At 40.0% G+C, this 16,376-nt stretch overlaps 1 protein-coding gene across 1 annotated transcript in view; it reads right to left on the bottom strand.

Moving 5' to 3' along the window:
- Window positions 1-3,424: 3,424 nt before the first annotated feature.
- Window positions 3,425-16,376, bottom strand: part of LOC136363373 (contactin-associated protein-like 2) — an 88,809-nt gene continuing 75,857 nt past the window's right edge. Inside the window, exons 6-7 of the mRNA XM_066322565.1 lie at window positions 5,997-6,068; window positions 3,425-4,976 (exon numbers count right to left, since the gene is read on the bottom strand). Of these exons, the coding sequence (XP_066178662.1) occupies window positions 4,777-4,976; window positions 5,997-6,068 (272 nt within the window). The 3' untranslated portion in view covers window positions 3,425-4,776. The remainder of the gene's footprint in view (window positions 4,977-5,996; window positions 6,069-16,376) is intronic.

The following is a 16,376-nucleotide window of genomic DNA, read 5'->3' on the forward strand; positions in this document are numbered from 1 at the left end:
ATTAAATTTCTATCCAAACCCTGCTCTCAGACCCTCTGCCCACCTCAACAAGTACAGATACACACTTCGTAACAGGTAACGCTGATGTAGGAGGAACATCCACTTCAACAAATCTTCCCTGGTTTTATGTATAACTGCATTCTGAAGTACCTTTTTTTATGTACAGGAAGTCTTTTCTCAAGAGACCTTTCCAGTGTCTGCCCTTTCCAAATTGATTTCCTGGTACTAGAGATGATAGTTGTATGAAATACAGACCATGGTAAGAATATACAAAGCATGAGGAAACAGCTGTTATGGAGATTAAAACTATTTCAAATGTCTTTTTTTCTCCCCCCCCCCCCCCCTTTTTTATTTTTTTTATTTACCAATCTGGTTTCTAACAGAAGTTTAGTTAAAAGGAAAGGCATTCACAGAAGATATTTATGCATACAAACACACTGCCCTTCATTCATTCTAAATTGCATGCTGTTGCTGTTAGAAGGCAAGATTTCTGTTTAATTTCTCAAGGATGGATAATGACATCTGATTACCAGAATTTAGGTTCTGCTTTTCAATAATTACACCCTTTAAGGATTACCATGCTTGATGGAATGTGAAACCATTCACGGGAGAAACCATATTGAAAGCTACTGCTTGTCGAACTTAGCTTCACATTTCAACACATACTCTGGAAATTAGATGCATCTGCCATTAAAGGTCATTGTTTTAATTAAAATGAATTCTTATCAGTACAATAAACTTGTACATATACACCACTGCTTCGGCAGTCTTACTAAAATAGCTGTGATGACCATCCTCTCACATGTATCATGCTGCCTAGAGCATGACCTAAAATGCTGCCATACCTTTGAAGTGGTAACTGCTAGAAGAGATATAAAAGGTACAGGTAAAGTTTAAGACACAAAACATACAAAGCAGAAAGGCTCCAGTACAAGTTAAGATACATATTCTTATTTCATACATCTGAATTTTCTATCAGTAAATACGGAATAAGCAGTGTGTGAAAGACCTGATTCAAAACTGCCAGACTGGATTGTGGATTTTCCTTGAGGTTGGGTTGACATCCAAATAAGTCTTCCGTTGTTTCGGCTCTTTGGAGCTCCATGTCTCATTACCTCGTGATCTGCAAGACTTGTGAATGAGAATCCAAAATATTGCTTAGATTATTTCACTAACACTGGGAGCTCTGATCTCCAGCCCAGTCTTGCTCTCCGCACTGCCAGTGGCAGTTTTGCCATCACTTCCTGTGGTGTCAGGAATGACCCTTTAGAAACACAACTGGGACACTTTGGTTCCCAAACTAGTACAAGAAGCTACATTTTTCTGCACAGTTCAAATAGGTGAAACAGCTAAAAAACAGGTCATAAATGACTGATTATTTTAATATTCTTTGGGGAAAGTACAGAGTTTTATAAAAGCAGGATCCACTCTCCCCTCAAACAGATTTTCCCACATACCTGTTAAACAACATGTATTTTTGGCACAAGTAAGAGTGGGTGAAATAAACTATGGATGTTGTTTCAGCTTTCAATGATAGGCTTGCAGCGGAAGGAATTCTCAGAATAGATATAGTGCTAGCAAAATACACAGGCTACATTTCTGAGTCTGCTCCTGCTTCATTGCCAGGATGCTGAATGATCAGTGTCTATAATTAAACATACACCATTCTCAGAAATGAAATACAAAACAGACAGACAGGAATTCACCCAAAGTCACCAAATCCCTATACAGACATAGCTGCTTGTTGATAACATATCTAAGGACCAGTTTAAGGAGAAACAAGATTATTCTTGTTTCTAATATTTAAAGGTTTCTAGAGTTATGAAAGTGACTGTATTTTAACACAGCACTAACGTATTCCACAGAAAAAGGTCCATGGTGTCCAGTCAATGGAGAGGCGCAGATGCCCCTGACTTGATTTCAGAAATTTAAACTGTTTTTCAAACTTAAGACACTAATTTATAACTATTGCTTCTGCAATGGTCAAAGGTTGTTTTCCAGAAGCTCTCACCTAATCTCCCAGGGCTGTGGGAGATTAGCTGGTAAGTTTTTAGAAAATCAGTGAATAGATATCACAGGCTTCACTACCATGACCAGAGACAACTGTCTCTTGTTTTGCCAAGAACTTGGCTAGACATGGAGACCAAGCCATCCTTCCCTTCTAATGCCATGCTGAAACATTTGGCAATTTGCACTATGGCTGTTACATCTGCCTCTCTCACATAAAGTAGCAGAGGACTCTAGTCTCTCAGGATATATAAGTCTGATCTTCATCACAGACATCAAATTCAGATTAGGAGCTTTTTTCTGCAAATCAAATGCCAGTCTATACAAATCTCTTGATAACTTGAAGTTGCAGGCAAGGATGTTTTTCAGAGTGGACTAAAATGCCATTAAAATAAAATGAAATATAAAATCATAATGAAAAGATGATGCCTTTTCAACCTACAGAGACATAGTAGTTTGCTCAGTGGTGGTACAGGGTAGATCCATCCTCTGCTGATACTCCCTAAGGAGAGAAGACTTATTTTACACCCATGATTAAACCCAGGACTCATCTGCTTGATTACAGACAAGAGAGAGAGAGGTTAATGCTGGAGACAAGGCAAAAGGGTGCAGAGCACAAGAGTGACAGAGGTAATTTTTACGCCTACCTGAATCTCTGTGCCATTTATGTTACCTGAGAAACAGTAATTGCTTTTAAAACTGGCAACTTTTTTTGTATGCTAATTCCAAATCCATGAATAGAAGAAATTTATGGGCTTGATTTGCTCTGATATCTATATTTAATGATAATGTTTCTCCAGAACAGCACTTAAGGCTACCATCCTTAAAACCCAAACTATCTGGCCTGCCTTTCGGATAAATTGTGCTTATCAATGTCTTATGTGGTAAGACTCCAATATTTTCTTTCCACTACATGATTTTTTTTTTCATTCTTAAAGTTTCAATTAGAATAATGAAAGTTGCAACCAAAGAAATAAGGAAATTGAAAATGCCAGCATCGCTCTGTGTAGTAGATTGCATGTGTGGGTGAAAAATAAATCTTTCTTGTGCAGAAAAATGAATTATATCTGTGCATATTAAACCCAGAGATATTAAAGACAAAGCAAATCTAGGCCTGTCACAAGAATAAGTAGTTTTAAAGGGAAATTCCTGGTATTGTCTCTGTTCTTTTAGCACATGGCAAAACCCTGCAGTATTGCTTCATTCTGTTCCACTGAAAAACCTGTCCATTAAGGCCTTAAATTCCTATCAGTTCAGACCATAAGAAAATCACCCTTCTCTACAGAGGGCAAGCTAAAGCTTTGTTATTGCCACTAAAAGATATTAAGTCTTCAGGCTGCCCTTTTGTCTTTCCTTCTAGCTGCCTGCCTGCTGTTCAGGTGACACCTATGACACTCTTGATTCGAGAGGAAAAATGGGAATGCAATGCTGTACTTGGTATTGGTCTTGCTATTCTTAAAAACTCCTTACAAAGACAGTAAAATAGTTTGGGTAAATCTCTGTATTGAAAAGTAACTCCCCAGTGTGCCGTGTGTTCCTCATGTGCTCTGGAGGCACAGTTTTCAAGCCTCCTTTGCCTCACCTTCCTGACTGTGCAAACACTGCCAGCAGAGGCTTTCCTTGCAAAGGGACTGAAACAAGGGATTTAAGGAATAAATTGCTACTCTCAAGTCGAAAATAAAGAAGGATGTGAAGTGCATGGGTTCAAATGCACTGACTAAAGCTGTTCTAATATTTCTGTGACAGACTTTTAAGAAGAAACAGAAGCAAACAAAGTCTGGGTCTAATTCCCTACTACAATGTACACTATATGCCAATATGCCACAGGCAGATGTGAGTTTAACCTGGCACATGCCTCAGGTGGTGACCTGGTGCCATAGACAAAGACACAGGAACAAACTAGGTCTACAGACTCAGGCAGCATCATCCTCCCTCACAGACCAACAAAATAATACAAAAATCCTTTAAAGCCTCCTGTGCTTTATGATAATCCTCTTTAGTAATAGTAGTAGTAGTCATAATAACAGTATTTTTACATTGTTGATGAGAATTGCACACAATCAGTCAAGTGCCTGGGTCAAGAAGATGGGTCCTGCCAGGGCTGACATGCACTGATGAGATGTCGAGAAACTGGTGAGTAAGATTTGCATTAGTCCTCACCCCCTATCCCACCCCCAGCCCAAACCCCTGGATCAGTGTCACCAAAATAACGGTGATTTATAAAAATCACCAAAATAATTGTCAATGTCACCAAAATAAACAGTCAAGGTGTGGGGCTGAGGGCAGCCGGTGGGGAAATGGCCAGCCAGGAGGGGACACAATGCTGGGAAGAAAGCACTGCCACTTGTTCTCAGGACAGAACTACCCACATTTTAAACAGCTTTTAAAAATATAAAAAACCAGCCCTGTTTCTTGTCACAAGTATCCAGAACATCTCTAAACACACACAGAAATAGACAGGTATTACTGGGAATTGTAACCAGTGCTGAAGCTGCAAGACTGCTCTTTGTTGTAGTTGTTGGGATACAGAAGAGGCAATTTGCTGTAAATAAATATTAAAAAGTATTTTTTCTTAAATGCTTGAGATATATTTTTTTTCCTCCAGTCTCAGTGGTATTTTCCTGTCACTTGCTCCTCCAGTTGTGCTGATCTTTTTATCCTATGTGTGCTCAAGTGTCCGACACAGAGTGTTCTCTCTCCACTGCAAGAGTCATCCCAGTCCCTCCCTGGCCCAGCTCAGATCCCACCCCAGGCCCCGTCCCCATGGGCTTAGATAAGCCATTCCTTCTTGCTCTCGTCTATGGTCTCCGTGAAGTTGGGGTCATTGTTCATGATGGCGGCATCGGCGCTCTCGGCTGACTCTGCCCCTTTGGCCTCGTTGGTGTGGTAGGTGCCCTTGTGGCGGAACATGTAGCGGATCAGGAACACCAGGGTGCACAGGATGGTGAAGATCACCACTGCGATCACGCCTACACACAGGAGGAAAGAAAAGATGTCCCCGGTGAGATCAGCTGCAGACTTTAACACAAAGAAAGGATTGCAAAACTCCTCCGAGCTGACTTGGAGCTACTCAGGCAGGTGGGCATCACCACAGTTGCTTGGTGTCTACTACTCTAGTATTTATATATTGTTTTCACTATGTACGAAATACAGCTCCGTGAAGTCTGCCGGTGACTCTCATCCCATGGGTAAAAACTTCAACATTAATACTTACTTACAGACCTAAGCTTTGCTGACCATGAGGCAGAGGGTGCTGAGCACTCCCAGAACAGTGGGGTGTATTGGTGATGTGTGGGCAGCTCTTTGAAGGTGGAATCTCTAATGTTCACTTTCTACTCAATGGCAGTAAAGACCTATCATAGCTCCTCAACGTGTCCTTGAAAATTGGCTTGGCTCACTGTTGGCTCACGCCACCCACTAAGCACTCCACATAATTGCAGATGTTCCTGCTTTATCATCCTGCTTTATAAGTTCTAGCCTTAGACTGCTCTCCCTGCAATGGTCTATTTTGAGTTCAACCCTGTTATAGAAAAGTCTCATGAATGTTATCCTCTTAGGCATAGGTATCTATGTGATAAAACAGCACTGCAACTGTTTGGGCCCTTCTCCACAGGCAAAGTAATCTTCTAGGATGAAGATGTTATAAAATTTTCAGGTTAAGAAAAATCTTGTAATCAGCCAGAGTTACGTTATGTCACTTTATGTTAACTGATGGGCTGGGCAGGTGAAATGAGGCTGTTCAAGTGTGGGCTGAATTTTTCTGAGGAATGCAATGCTAACCTTCCAGTATTGTAAAGTTTCACAGTATATGGAAAGTTATAAGTAATAATAAAAATATTAATTAGAAAAGAAAAGTTACACAGCAAATCAAAACTAAAGCAACAAACCTAGACCTGGATATGGAAACACATATCCTTGCTAACAACTGCAATTCAGCCATCAGAGACATGTACTGCAAAGTATCTTAGAAAAGTAGGCAGTTTTCTTACCTCCAATAATAGCTGAGTTTCTGTTAACTCCATCTCCTATAGCTTGACCATTGTATGGAAAATCAGCACTTGCTGTAAATAGAGAATTAAAGATTCATGTAATAGCATGAAACTTCTATATAAGAATAGTTGTAACAGCAGCGAAACTTCTGTATAAGTTCAGAAACACATTCTCAGACACAAAGAAAACTGTGAGCACTACATATTTACTTTTGCATTAATAAAATCAAAAAGATCTATTATTATTATCTAATCCCTCAGAACTATTTCCTTCCTGTAACAAAAATAAAACTAAAATAAAGGAGATACCCTAAGTAAGCGTTGCTGTTGGTACAGAAGGACATTTTGTCCTTTACTAACATAAAATCAGTAACGTTCAAGTGGTAAAATAGCACAAAACTAAACAAGCCCCTCTCTTTTAAAAGTGTGTGATCATACTTATTATTAGAGAGATTTTTGCCTTTGTCACTGTTACCTATTAAAGGCTTCAGAAGCTTCCAGGATTTTGTGACCACTATTCGGTACAAATTCAAGCTTCTTGAAAGAAAAACTTGAATCTCTTTTGCTGCTGCATGTTCCAAGGTAAGAGAGGAGCTGCAACTTCTGTTGGTCAGAGGCATAGAGCAGTTACCCCACAGAGAACATGACAGCATTTTTGCCACTCTGGGAGAAAGCTCAGCATGACAGCTGAGCCACTGCTGGAGATGCTTTGGAGCTGAAGAGCAGGACTATGAGCTGGAGGAGCTGAGGCATGGCAGGCATGGGAGGCTGTGGATGAGGAGAGCCTCCAGCACGCAAGTAAGGAGGGGAAATATAGGTAGATATGCCAGCATTCACTTGCCAGTGACCTGAAAAGGAAAAATTCCTTGCAGGAATCCTCCTGCAAGAAGAAGGAGAATTCTTCTCCTTCTCCAATTTCATTGATGAAATTGGATGAATTTGGATGGTAGCCTTCGTTTTAACCTCCAGAAAATATCACAGAGGCTTTTCAAAGGCAATCTCATCAATTAAACTTACCAGCATTTTCTTTATAGTCAGACATAGCAACTAGACACTGCAGTGACTAAGCAAGCCTGGGGAGCCAGGTGAGCAGTTGCAATAATTTCTTTCTTTGCCACTGGACTAAGACATTGATTTTGAAATAGAGAAAACGTTGTTAAAAGTGTGTTAACTGGAGAAAGTCAAAATAATCAAGGATATGAGCTGCTTCTAGGGCAGCATTTAAAAGCCAGTTGTATTTTCCTGGCTTGATGGATTAGGTGATACTGTAGGAAAATAATCAGTTGCCTTTGCAGATCAGTGATGCATTCAGTATACCAAAAACTGGCTGAGGGAATTAAACTGTCTTTCTGTTATCATGGACTAAAATCCACAATAAAGTTCCTTTTGTATTGTAAAGCAGCTGCACAAAAGAATGAATGGTTTCAGCTTGCCACATGGCCTAAAAAGAGGTTTGGGGCTAGAGTAGCCTTCTGTGTGCCTACTCTGGGAGAGAGTTGAACCAGCTGTGTGTTCAGCAGCCAGTTTTTGGCTGGCTCCCCGTGGGACAAACAGGAGCGCGTTTCTCAGAGCTCAGCAGAGCGGTCCTGTTCAGCAGTTTTTGCCAGCAGCACTTTGTGCCTTTGACAGTTGTTGGTCCTCTGACTACTGAAAACCTTCTTCTGCACCCCTCTGAAATGAATCAGGCTATAAATCGTAACAGATAAATAAATACCTGGTTCTGTATCAGTGGATTTTGCTCCGAAGAACCGTGCAGGACCATTAATGAAGACATTTCGGCACAGGATCTATAAACATACCCTTGCAGTGCTAAAAAGGAAGGGCTAGCAGTGGGAAATCCTACTTTTAAACCTGCCCTTCCTACATCTCAAGGAAAATCCTAAAGCCAAACAATACTAGGGGGATAGATCAGTTTACTAAATCACAAGGAATTCCTCTCTGCCATTCTAACCCAAAATGTGCCCCCTTGCCATCTGAGCAGCACCACAGGCAGTTAACAAGTCCTACCACTTGGCTGAGAGCTGGTCTCCTGTGTCCTTCAGAAATCTGAAAATCTACAGTGGTCACAATTCCTCCTTCCCTTACAATTGAATATATTTTATCTTCTTTTAAAAGGTTATTTCAAGGACAATGGCACCAATGAAGTGTGAAGGAGGAAAGCTGCTGTTCATGGCAGCATCATCCCTCCCTAGCTGCCACATCACAGTGACTATCCTACAAGGGATTCTGGGCAGAGGAAGCCCACAGCCTATGATGTTCAACAGGCACTGAAACCCACTGCAGGATAAGGAAGAACATGATGCATGATGTGGAGCTCCATCCTTGATCTTGTCTGAGAGCTGCTGCTAGGACTGGACCTGATGCCTCCACATACAGCTGCTCTCCAGTGCACCCAGTCATCCCACACACTCAGGAAGAGCTGTCTATCGGATCAACAGGCACATGTGTTTCACCCTGAGACTCTCAACTCTGACAAAAAGGAAACAGGAACATGTGTCTGGGAGCAGGGGACACTGTATATCAGCAAGAGCTCACCATCAGACTGGCTAAATTGTGCCCTGCTGCAGCTTCTGGAGAACCAAGAGCACTGAAGGGAAAAAAGAGGAGCTTAGACTTTCATGAATCTTCTGTTAGAAGCACTTGCAGCAGTGTTAGCAGATATTATTGCTATCATTCATGAATTCCTATTCTATTATTCTCATGTAATTGAGTGACCTTCCTGTGTATTATGGGGAGGGTGTTGACTGAAAACTTTTACCTAAAATCTCCGGCCATGTGGGGTTATAGAATATATTTTGCTGCAAAAGAATCTATGCAATTATTTTACCTTATGTATTACTACAGATGGATAGAGGACAAAGAAAACAAGTAATAAGTTTCCTTTTTTTAATGGGAAGTTCCCTTGAAATTCACCAGTTGCTTCTCAAAAGATCACAAATAGCTACAGACCAGAGGTTTAAGAAACACAAAAGCGCAATTTCTGCCACAGCAATTAAGTAGAAAAGAACCTAGGAGGGTACAGTCCTTGGCCCTCCAAGATGAGCTTAACAGAGTCCCCAACACGTACCAAGTGCAGGTATTTCACACAGGAGTTACGTGATTCAAACACATGGGGATTCCTCTCTGACCTTACTACAGTCACATTCCTTGGCAATATTAAGCAACTCTGCTATAAAGACAACTAAGAAGAGTTTTTCTTCCATTGCTGCTGAAATTCAGGAACCAGAAGAGGAAAGAACATGTGAGAGCATGCCAACAAAGGGACAGCAGTAACGCAGATCCTCTGGTAAAAGCACAGAAAACAATATAAAGTGCTGTTCATAGGCTGTAAAGAGTAATTCCTAAAATGAATCTTCCCTAGGTTTCTCCAGGTAGCCAGGGTCTCATGTGTGTAATTTAAAACATGAAGAACAGAGCAAAGAGCTTTTAAATCTATCCTGGAAAACAGAAAATCTATCCTGAAAAGCTAAGCAGTGACCCAAGAAATGTCCTGCCAGCTGTCTGAAATCCTCTGCTCACACAGCTGTGGTACAGAGGCATCACAACACACCAAAGACCTTTTCCTAAAACCTGCAGCTAGTGCAGGGACAGATTGCTCTGCATCAGGAAATGCAAAGCTCCCCTGTGGCTTAGGAACATCATTTTGTCTGGTTCCCTTCCAGGAGCCAAGCTGGCTGATGCTGTTCTTTGCACCTTGCCTTTCCACAGCCGGTCATCAGGTTTTCTCCATATACTACCATCCTAAAGCTAACTTATGTAAAGGGACACGGTACACTTTGCCTTCTCTTTCTTTCATGGGCTGCTGTTTACAAGGCCATAGCTGCAATAAGTACAGAGTAAATTTACAGAGTCTGTACTTACGTTTTGCACTTCTCAACTTTCTGTTATTAGACTTAGGGTAAATGGGATTAAAGAAACTTTGCAGCACCTTAAAGGGTGATTAAAGACTGACTGCAGGCACATTCCATATTCTAGCCATCATTTTAATGACATTTGAAGCTTTAGATGACCACAAAAATGCAGTAGCAGACCTACCATCCTTCAGCATACCCAGCATGGTCATTGCCACAGCCAGATGCAAAACAGCAGCCCTCAATGAACGGGGAGGGAAAATGGGACTGGATAAACAGAGGATGGTCAGGATTAGATGTTAAAGATGACAGATGTGCTTGATTTAGCTGAGTGAATTAATTCTGCTTTATTATAACAGGCATGATTTTGCATCTGCCATTTTCGGAGGGAAAATGTTTTACAATGGATCCCACACAAAAGCCTTTTGCAAATTCACAAAATTGAGATAAAAATATGACCTGCGTAAAATAGTCAGAACCTGAGTGTGGGCTGAGAAATGAGCAAAAGGCTGTTTGTAAAGCCAAGGGGAAACTCAGAACCAGAGGGGGGTACGGATTTTCAGACAAACAGCAGTATCAAAAAATACACATTAAAAAGGCAAATTTTGTTTAGAGATACATTACCAGGAGTGTTATATATAAGTCACTGAAAGCAATTTTTTTAACTGAACTTTTTTACTGAGTGGGCAACTCTTGGTGAAAGGAAGATACAGTTTAGATTTGCTCCAAACAAGGGAGTGTGATAGCTTTCGCAGGCCTAAAACAATTGATGAAATGTGAAATGCTGGAAAGTGAGTTTGTTCAGACTAGATCTAATGTGCTGCAAGACTTCTGTACAGATGTCCACAATTTTGAGAGGTGTTCATCAATTATTAAAAAAAGATGGGTTTTCACATAAGTACGAACTGGAGAAACAACCAGAATCATGGGATCTGGTGATCACGAGGTATATAAACCCCATATCAATCAAGGCATTGATTAGAACAGTAAGATAACAAAATAAAATAAAAGATATGAACTAGAATTCTTTCCTAATTCTATTTTACAGCCAAGCATCCAAGAATTGACTTTGCAATGAGACCAAATGCTCACTTGCATGTTAGGATTATGAGAAAGTGTTGGACACTAGATCCATTCACTAATCTCTTTCTCCTTAGGACCACTGCATGGAGAAAAAACAAAAGCAAGCTCTCTGGTGGCATTCTGTAAATTATGTCAACTCTGCTGGTTAGGTGAGACTGTACTGCTGTGGTTTGAAATTACAGAGCTCTCCTTATTACAGACTCTAAGTACAGAACCTAATTGCTTGACTCTTGATAGTAGAAATTAATGTGCCGTCGCAGCCACATTCCCCTTCCTGAAGGGACTGGATCACAAGTGAAACTCTAAACACATGCACAGAGTTGATGGAGCAGGAGTAAACAAGGCCATTACGTAGTCCTACATCAGAGGTGAACAACACAACCCTCAGAGTGCCCTTTCATGCTTGTCCCACTACCCCTGCCCATGCCACCTATTCTCTCCTCCTGAGTTTGGATCTGTGAAGAGCTCCCATGACAAGTAAACCCCAGCAGGAAAAAGAAAAAAAAATCTGAAGCAGTATTAAAAAAGCTGTCTCTTTTCATGTGTCCCTACTAAATATTGAAAGTTCATATCCTTTTCTTTTTTTAATTAACACCTCTATTTTTTTCCTACTTCTCTAAGCTGAAAACTCAGAAAGGAGGACAACTATCCCTACTCTTGCTTTTCTAGGCATTTGAGAGAAGACTCTGAGGGAGGACTGTTAAACATTAAACTCTGTCAACAGACTTTACTTGAAGTCCTAACATCAGGTTAAATATAGAATCAAGAATTTGGCTGAAGCAATTTTTAATATTAAACACCTCCAAGTTTAAAAAAAACCCCAAACCCTCACACTTACCCCATACAAAATATTTAAAAGATACTCTTAACCATGTTGTTTGTAAAAGGTCAGGTTTGTCTAGCATACTATGTGGAGTCAATCGTCACTCTTGGAATTTTTAGTGATGCCTCAAGTGTAGTGTTATAGGGTTATATGCATGACCCTATTATGAACTATTTCCCTGACTTCATGGAAATAGAAATCTTCACAGTCACAGACTTAATGATTTTTTTTTTTAGCACAGTTACAGGATATTGAAAAAAATATACCCACTTAGCAATTCTGCAACTACCAGAACAGAAGTGCAGCTTAGAGAGAAAATTATGGTTTGTAATTTTAAAAATGCCTTCTTCTTCTCTCTGTTGCCAATAATGCTAATTATTTGGAACATGAAAATCTCCACGTTGGAACAAAATTCACTAATTTCTTCAGTCTTTTAAAACCATCTTGATCGGTTGATGGAGAGGATGATGAGAGATGGAGAGGAAAAAACCCGAAAGCAAATGATAAAAAAAAAATCCTCCAATGCACTGATACTTTTTGGACCAATTACTTTAATGAAGATTTGTCAGGTATGCTCTGTTAGATCCAAAAATATTTCGAAAGGTTACATTTTCTTTTCCCTATGAACTTTTAATTGAATATCAAGCAGTTTTTATGTCAGCTTCTGGTGAGTTCTGCTGAGAGATATACATACACAGAGACAATGGAGAACACAAAACCTGTGAGTTTACATTTTTAGTGTGAAGGCTCTCCAATCCTGTCTTTTTATTGCAATATGAAATGAATATAAATTAAAAAATCCTCTTAAATGATTGCTTAATAGAAACATCATCCTCTGAACACCCTTCTGGCATGCAAATGCCTGGGACAGTGGGAAAGCAAGTGGGGATTATAGAAGAAAAGTGTTGCTGAATGCTACTGTAAAAAAAAAGCCTCAATTTTAGAATGAACAATGGAAATGCTAACAATGAACAATGGCAGTGCTGGGAGAAAATGAAGTGAAAGCTCCATGGTCAATGAACTGGGACAATACAGACTCTCAACATTAGACAGCAGACAATCCAATCAGTCAAGATAGCTGTTTGTGAATTGCTGTGTTTTCCAGCCCTTTAATTTCCTTTTGCAGGTGAGCTTTGCTGCCCATACTCCTAAGGAGAGGAGGAAATGGAATTTTATCAATGGCTTACACTTGATAAAATGAGAGATAAAATGGAGTGAGGCATACAGTTGTTTTTTTTTTTTTTTTTTTTTTTTTTTTTTTTTTTTTTTTTTTTTTTTTTTTTTTTTTTTGCCTTGAAAGGCAATCTTCCTAGCAAAAGGACTGAAAAAAAACTTGTGCCTTATTAGGAGACCCATCCTTGCAGCTCAAACTCCCATGAATGAAATACCAAAACAGGGAAAACATTCCTGCACTGTCTGTTGGGATAGGTTAGGTGATTCTCCCTTGCTTCTCTCTTTGTATGAACATTTTACACCATCTTTTGCACACAAGCAAGTAATTGTACAGAGTAGTGGTAAGGCAAGACACTTTATAATACTAATATCTGGTACTCGTAAACTACAGAATTTTATTTATTCAAAAAGGAGAACAGACATTTAGCATAATTTTTTGATTTCGTTTATCTGTAGTTGAACTTCAGCAAGTTGGACCTCAGAATTAGTATTTTGAACATTTGCTCTGCTAGACTTCCAGTTGATTTGCAGCACATTAGAGCACCCTCATCCAACAAAGACCGAAACTCATCTATCTTTTAATTCCTGGTAGTAACATCTGTTTGAGACTGAGTCTCACTATGACTCCAGACAAGAGTCATGCTGGCCTAAGCTATCACTTCCATGAAAATTTTATGAGCAGTGCTTACATTTCACCTAAGGAAGATACACAAATACTTTCTTTTATAATTAATGTAGAAGATGAAGGTCCTTGGTGCTCCCAAAGGAACAGTGGAGGTCAAAGCTTGGCTGTATATAGCTAACCACTGACAATGGACCCACAGGGAATATGTGAAAGAAACACCTCCCCTTCTCTCCCTCCACCCCCCCCAGAAAAAGAAGAAAATCCACCCCAATGACCAAGAATACCTAACAAACATGTAAACTTATGACAGTTACAAAAAAGGAGAAAAAAGGAGAAAGGCTTGGACTGGGGATAAGAAATGGATCAGATTGGAGAGTTTAAACCTAAAAAACCCTGTAATAGCTGTAATGACCTGACTGTAATCTAGAATAACCTCTTACACAGGAAGTAAGTGTGTTTCTGCCTGAGGAAAGGTAAAAGAAAGCAGTCACATGAAGTGCTCAGGCATCTAAATGCTTCCTTCTCTACTCCATTTCCCCCCTAATTTATGCCATCTCTGTGTTCCTGGTTAAGATTAGTACTTGTGTAAAAAACAAAGTCTTTTGCAGAGGATGAAAAAGACTCTCTTTTTAGTATTAGCACCTTCTCTTGACATTAGGTAGCAACATTAATATTCAAATCATTGCTTATGAAACAGCTACAATACTGGTCCGTCAATGAATGCCAGAAGAATTTACAAGCTTGGCAGTCTGCCAACTGTCTGATACACAAGACAGAGTGTAAGAAATCCCACACTGAAATTATATAGTCTTAAAGTTGAGAGAAAGCTATGCATAATTGTTTGAAGGAGCTACATGAGACTGAGGCAGGCATTTTTATTCCAAATCAATAGAGAGATTTGCAGTAATTCAAGCACCATAATTAAACCCTTTAAGGATGAAGCACTGATTGTGCCAAATTTCAGACAGATGCTCTTCCTAGTTAGCTGTTTGATGGGCAGGAGAAAAATAGAAACTGTTGCATTTAAATGTTTACCACTTAGCCACTTGTCTGCAAGAAACACTTGGTGTTTAGAAACTAAGCTATGAGTTTCTGCTAGACTTAATCCCTCCTGACAAAAAATGCTACCTTCCTTTTGAAGGTAGTTTGAAAACAACTCAGGTCAAGGCCATGGCCTTCTGAGACAATATTTATATTGGGAGCATGGAGGATGACTGCTGGTCACTCTCAATAGAGTAAACAATCACAGAAAAATTCACCAGACTGGCAGTGGAAGAACCTGTTGACCCACAAGGGAGGTAGCAAGTGCATCTTCAGTCTCTTTTATAAAGAGTACAAATATTAAGCTACCTTAGTGGCAGACTAACAGCCTCCAAATGTTTATATGCTATGTTAATTTAAAAACCAAACCATCCACCTTGAGTAATCAGGAACCCTGAAGAGAGAATCTGGCATCATTCTCTGATTGCAGTACAGGTTTGCTATGCCCGGAAAAAGGAGGAGTGTAATTTTGTTCTAGCAAATGCCTTCATATCTATTTCTAATTTTGCTAACACTAGGAGATCAAATTTAGATGTGTAAGGCTGAATCATGAACAAAAGTGGTGCAGCTCCTCTGTGCCTCCTGCCTGGACTTGCATGCCCTTGCAGGAAGCCTAGGGAAGCAACCCTGCTCTCCTGTCATCCCTTGAAAGAGAGGATGAGCACTATGTCCTATGTCACCACTGACTTTAATGCTCATGCTCTTGGACTCACTGATGTGTGCAGGACTCTCTCAATGTCTGTGGCCAGGAGAACAGTGTTTTGTTTGTGTTTTTGTGACTTCAGACTACTTTGAGGGCTGCTTTGTCACCCATCAGTAAATAATGCCTTTGATACTTCCTTCCCACTGTGTCATTTGTAACAAGCCCTTAACAAGGGCAAAAACTATTTCCCATCTTCCTAGCCACACCAATACCAGCACACATCTGACCCAGCCTCTCCTCAGGGGCTGCTGCTCTGCTCTCTGAGATGTGGTACCCGTGCTCAGGGGGTGAGATGCGACCGACAGCATCTGAATCTGGAAGGTGACCTTCAGTAACAGGAGTGATACTTCCTCTTAGTGCAGGAATTGACTGCTCTCTTTCACTTGACAAAGAAATTAGCTGGCCAAATAGGTGAGCTTGGATGTATGGCCAGCGCTCAGTGCTGTTGCTCTACTCCCCTGCCATCACTTGTGAAAGGAAGAGGGATGAATTCATAACAAAAAGAGAGCGAACCCTGCAAGAAGCTGTTTTAATCTTGATGACAGTGGTACATGGCTTTGCCAGACATGCTCAATACAGATTTCAAAGTAAGCTGTTGATTCATAAAAGGCAAGACCTCTCAACTACTACAAAAAAATAAAGAGCATTTAGGGTTTAAAGATACACAGTCAGAAAAAAAAAAATCACGCCACCAGGAAGAACACTGCAGATATATTTGAAGCAGATGTATTTCAAGCAGATGCATTTAATCCTGCTCCATTTAATTTGCAATATATCAAAGCTAATATAGGTTTTACTAAATCCCATGTTAAATACGCTAGATGCCATTCTATTCATATTCTGAGTAAATCTTGCAGCTACAGAGTGCTATGACAGCTTAGAGCTGCTAAAGCATAGTTTGCCAACTATTGTGTGTACATTGCCTTTCTGATACCTCCTGCTTTTACTAAATTCAAGATTGGGTGGTTTGGCAAGCTGGAGCACATTTTACCTAAAACAGAGAGGTATACTCATGTAACAGGTTTCTTTTATTCTTTTTTTATTTAAATAAGAAAATTTTGGAGGTGAAATTTCATTATTA

The sequence above is a fragment of the Sylvia atricapilla genome, chromosome 1, assembly GCF_009819655.1.
Source record: "Sylvia atricapilla isolate bSylAtr1 chromosome 1, bSylAtr1.pri, whole genome shotgun sequence".
Classification (NCBI taxonomy): Eukaryota; Metazoa; Chordata; class Aves; order Passeriformes; family Sylviidae; genus Sylvia; species Sylvia atricapilla.